Here is a 4,278-nt window from a genome sequence, read left to right as displayed (position 1 = left end):
TTGACTGTTGCATCTTATTCTTGATTTTTTTACTATCGACTTACATGTCGATATTATATGCATAATTGTGATTCTACAAATATGTTTATTTTTTTTATCACATCATGTGACAACAAAGTACGAACCTGGAATGTACGATTTACATACGGACCATAGAATAAAGCATGCTTTTATGTTTATATTTTATTTAAACTTTCAAAAAAACAAACAAAAACATTTTCTAATAAAAAGTGTTTCTTAGATGTGCAAAATGTGTATATCAATGTCAGTAAATGAGAAAATATAATTCGTGGTAAGCGTTGTTTAAAATATATATATTTTTACAGTAAATTTTGTCCGATTTTGTACAGGGAGTATCATAATTAATAGTGCTCAATTAAACAGTTGTAAGGATATGATACTAGAAGCAAAAAAGTCTTAGTAAGCATGGGACCGCAAATGCACAGTTTTCAAGATATAGAGTGTCGAAAAATTTCAATTTGTTAACGATATCTAACCTCACATACAGAACATAAATTTTGTACAGGTATTGTTATATTAGCTAATTTTGGGCGCTAATTCAATTTTTATTCATACTACAGTAGCTGGAAGCATGCATTACCATAGTAGGAGGCCATTTTCAACAACTTGTGATTTTTGTTGTTTATTTGCTTAGTTTCGAAATATTATTTTTATCATGTTGCCACTTTCTTTCATATTTTCCATCATCAAACGCCATTTATTTTGAAAATGGTCCGCATTAGAGCTTTTGCTGACGAGTACCTTTAATGCAGGGATGCACAGACTTATAGGAAACAGGGGCCACTCGGGAAAAATATAAGCCAAGGACGGGCTACTACAAACAATATTTATTAACACAAATTTTTTTATTTTTAAATAGTATGAAATACAATGATAAAAATAAAATAACCTTCAAAAATGTTTGTTGTAATAATTATGTAATCATTACAATGTAATATTTCATGTTTTATTATTTTGATGCATGACATTGCATTGAACTAACAAGTTTTTTTATATTTGGCTCCACATTACTTGTAGCCACACGTATAATTGCTTCCAAATTTTCATTTGCCAGACGGTTTCGGTTTTTCGTTTTGTTAAGTTTCATCACTGAAAACGTTTGTTCACAAATATACGTCGATCCAAATAAGCTTGCGCATTTCAATGCATTTATTCGCAACTCTTTATAAGCGTTTTTATCAACGCAACGGTAGAAGTTGAGTAAATTACCTTCATTAAATTTGTTTCTTAAATTATCATCATTTTGCATGTCTATTAATTCCAGCTGCATTAATTCCGGCGCATTTTCGGGTGAAATGTTGAAAGGATTGCTGAAAATGTCCAATAGCGGTTTAACTTTTTTGAAGTCTACAAAACGATTTTCAAAAGCTTGTATCAAAATATCAATTTTTTCAACATGAGCGAAATTGACGTCAGTTTTATTGAACTTCTCCATAATTTTTTTGTAGTTCGGAAAATGGCCGTAATTGGCTGAATTGATTTGTGTCCTGAAAAGACTCAATTTGCATTGAAAGGACGAAACATGAGAGTATAGCTGCGAAATCAATTGATCTTTGCCTTGGAGTCGCGTATTTAAGACATTCAAGTGATTTGTGATGTCTACAAGAAACGCTAAGTCACACAGCCAATCAGGGTTGTCGAGTTCGGGGACGTCGTTTTTCTTTTCCGCCAGAAATAGTTGGATTTCTTCAATCAAGTTAAGAAATNATTATAGACATCACGTCGGGACGTTTTTGCACGCAAACCGAACGGTCGTGAGCTATGCGGCGGCGTGTCCATTAGGGACAGCGGCCCAGTGGAGTCGCCGGTTTCCTCGGCGGATGTCAATCGGTGCAGTGGACCAGATCAGGCGAAGAACTGGCTCTCGAGGTGATGCTACCGACGTTGGGTCATGCGGGGTGCCTTTATTTGGAATAAACTTCTGTTACAGGAATAATTAGATGTGTTTTAAAGGTTAAAATATTTGACCTGTTCCTGCGCTTTTTTAAATTTCAACTGAAAAAAATATGAATTTTGGGGACACAGTGTATATAATTAATAAAAAAAATGTCAAATATTATTTTAGATAGAAAAAGTAATTACTATCTGCTTATATCAAAAACTTTTGACAATCGTTTCAAAATTTCATTTTTTCTCTAAAAATTAGATATATTTATATGTCGGAGATGTCTTTCTCGCAGGCCGAGTCCTTCAGACTTTGGAAATTCCAGAATTCTTTACTCAAGGAATACCTTTTTATACATTTTGTACCTAGACAATAAAACTTAGAAATAGTTATTTGTGAATTAAGCCGGTTATGTTATTCCCAAGTTTTATGATGGCCAGTTTGGGTTTGGAGGGACTTACGGGTCACTCAACGTAGCCGCGGTCAAAGGATGGATAGCATTTACCTTAAAATTACTTTATAAGGGAATCCCTAGAATATAACGAATTTGATTGGTTCATTTAAGAATAATTTTGACCTGACGAGTGAAGAGAAGTACAGTTCTACTTGAGCATTGAAGACGTGAGTACACTGCTATTCTGTTGACCGTGGATTCATTATCGGGCCTCTGGTTGTTGTCATAAAACACCTCGAGTACTTTATTTGTAACGTTTTATTTTAAATCATTTTCATTTACGGTATTACTTATTATTTTGTGAAGATGAGTGACACGAGTAGTGATATTAACGAACAAGTTAGCCCTACGACTCCGACATATATATTTTTTCCATTAATATTATAATAATTATATACGAACGCTACCTAATGAAACAATCCCAAGTAAAATGTGGAAATAAAAAGATCTCTTTGTAGTAGCTATTTTTTATATTATTAATCTTTGTCAGGGGTGATAGTAGAACAGCAAGAATACAGGATATTTCTTTGTATAATTGCATTATTAACAATTTTAGTATATCAGGTACTTACGTGTTTTTGTGTTAATTATATTTAGACATGTCATGACATTAATTTTTTGTTTATCGTTAGATATGAGTATTAGACTTTGTAATATAACATAAAATCCAGATCCTTAAAATTTAAGGACTATAGTTTGCAAAGTAAGGTCGAATGCACATTTGGCTATCCAAACAGATAGTCTCTAGTTTGACTGTTGCATCTTATTCTTGATTTTTTTACTATCGATCGACTTACATGTCGATATTATATGCATAATTGTGATTCTACAAATATGTTTATTTTTTTATCACAAGATATAGTGTCAACAAAATTTCAATTATTTAACGATATCTGACCTGACATACAGAACATAAATTTTGTATATGATAGTGGCGGAGATTTTAGGATTGCGTGAGGTTCTCTTGTCTTGGCTGGAAGCATGCATTACCATAGTAGGAGGCCATTTTCAACAACTTGCGATTTTTGTTGTTTATTTGCTTAGTTTTGAAATATTTTTTTTATCGTGTCACTTTCTTTCATATATTCCATCATAAAACGCCATTTATTTTGAAAATGGTCCGCGTTAGAGCTATTGATGTGAGTACCTTTAATGTATAGAAAACATTGGCGGTTTAAAACAGGCTTTCAAAATACCAATTTTCCTAGAACCGTAAAAATTAGGGGCAAAATTTTTAGGGCCAAGTCATCATTTCACTGATTTAAATTCATTTCAGGTTTCAGATATCAGATTCTTTAGTTGAATTTTGAACAGGAAAGCAACGAGATATATAAAGAGAATATTGAATAAAAATATCAACAAACCTCAGCACTCACTTTGATCAGTTTCTCTCGTATCTCCCATGAGAAAATCCCGGGTTGCTCCTTCTTCAGTTCCTCTATCCTCTCCTCTATGTCTGCTGTCGCCACTCTTGGCTTCGATCCTCCTATTACACCAGGTCTGATGCTCCCAGTCGCCTGATAGCGGTTCAAAATTTTCGACACGCAACCGTGCGACACTCGGAGCTGTCTGGATATCACGCAAGGTCTCACTCCGGCGGCCGCCATTTCCACGATTTTCAACCGGATGTGGTTTGGTAAGGGACGACCGTTGATGAAGACACCGCCTAGCTGGTTGACTCGGCCTTGACCTGAAACAATTGCAAGTTGGTGAAATGGTTGCGGCTAACCAATCTGTAATATTTTTTACTTAAGGTTGTTGGCAGGTGAAACATTTTGACCACAAGTAAGAAATATGTTCAGCATACTGCGTTTGGTGCCCTAAGTCTATTAAAAATTGCTGATTTTCGGTTAGATATGCTAATGGAAAATGTACCAATCAATTGATTGGTATTGGACAAAATATGCACCCTAAGAAA

The 4,278-nt window shown here is 34.2% G+C and overlaps 1 protein-coding gene across 1 annotated transcript; it reads right to left on the bottom strand.

Annotated features, from left to right (window-relative positions):
* Positions 1–3,736: 3,736 nt before the first annotated feature.
* On the bottom strand, positions 3,737–4,050 carry LOC108916706 (protein gooseberry-like; the record flags this gene model as incomplete). The annotated part of the gene is made up of 1 exon (XM_018723003.1): positions 3,737–4,050. A coding segment is annotated over one exon (314 nt), but the record flags the coding sequence as incomplete, so codon positions are not given.
* Positions 4,051–4,278: the final 228 nt, after the last annotated feature.

The sequence above is a fragment of the Anoplophora glabripennis genome, unplaced genomic scaffold (assembly GCF_000390285.2).
Source record: "Anoplophora glabripennis isolate ALB-LARVAE unplaced genomic scaffold, Agla_2.0 scaffold6030, whole genome shotgun sequence".
In the NCBI taxonomy this organism is placed as follows: Eukaryota; Metazoa; Arthropoda; class Insecta; order Coleoptera; family Cerambycidae; genus Anoplophora; species Anoplophora glabripennis.
Note: the sequence above shows the minus strand (reverse complement) of the source record. Positions and strands in the feature narration are given on the sequence as shown.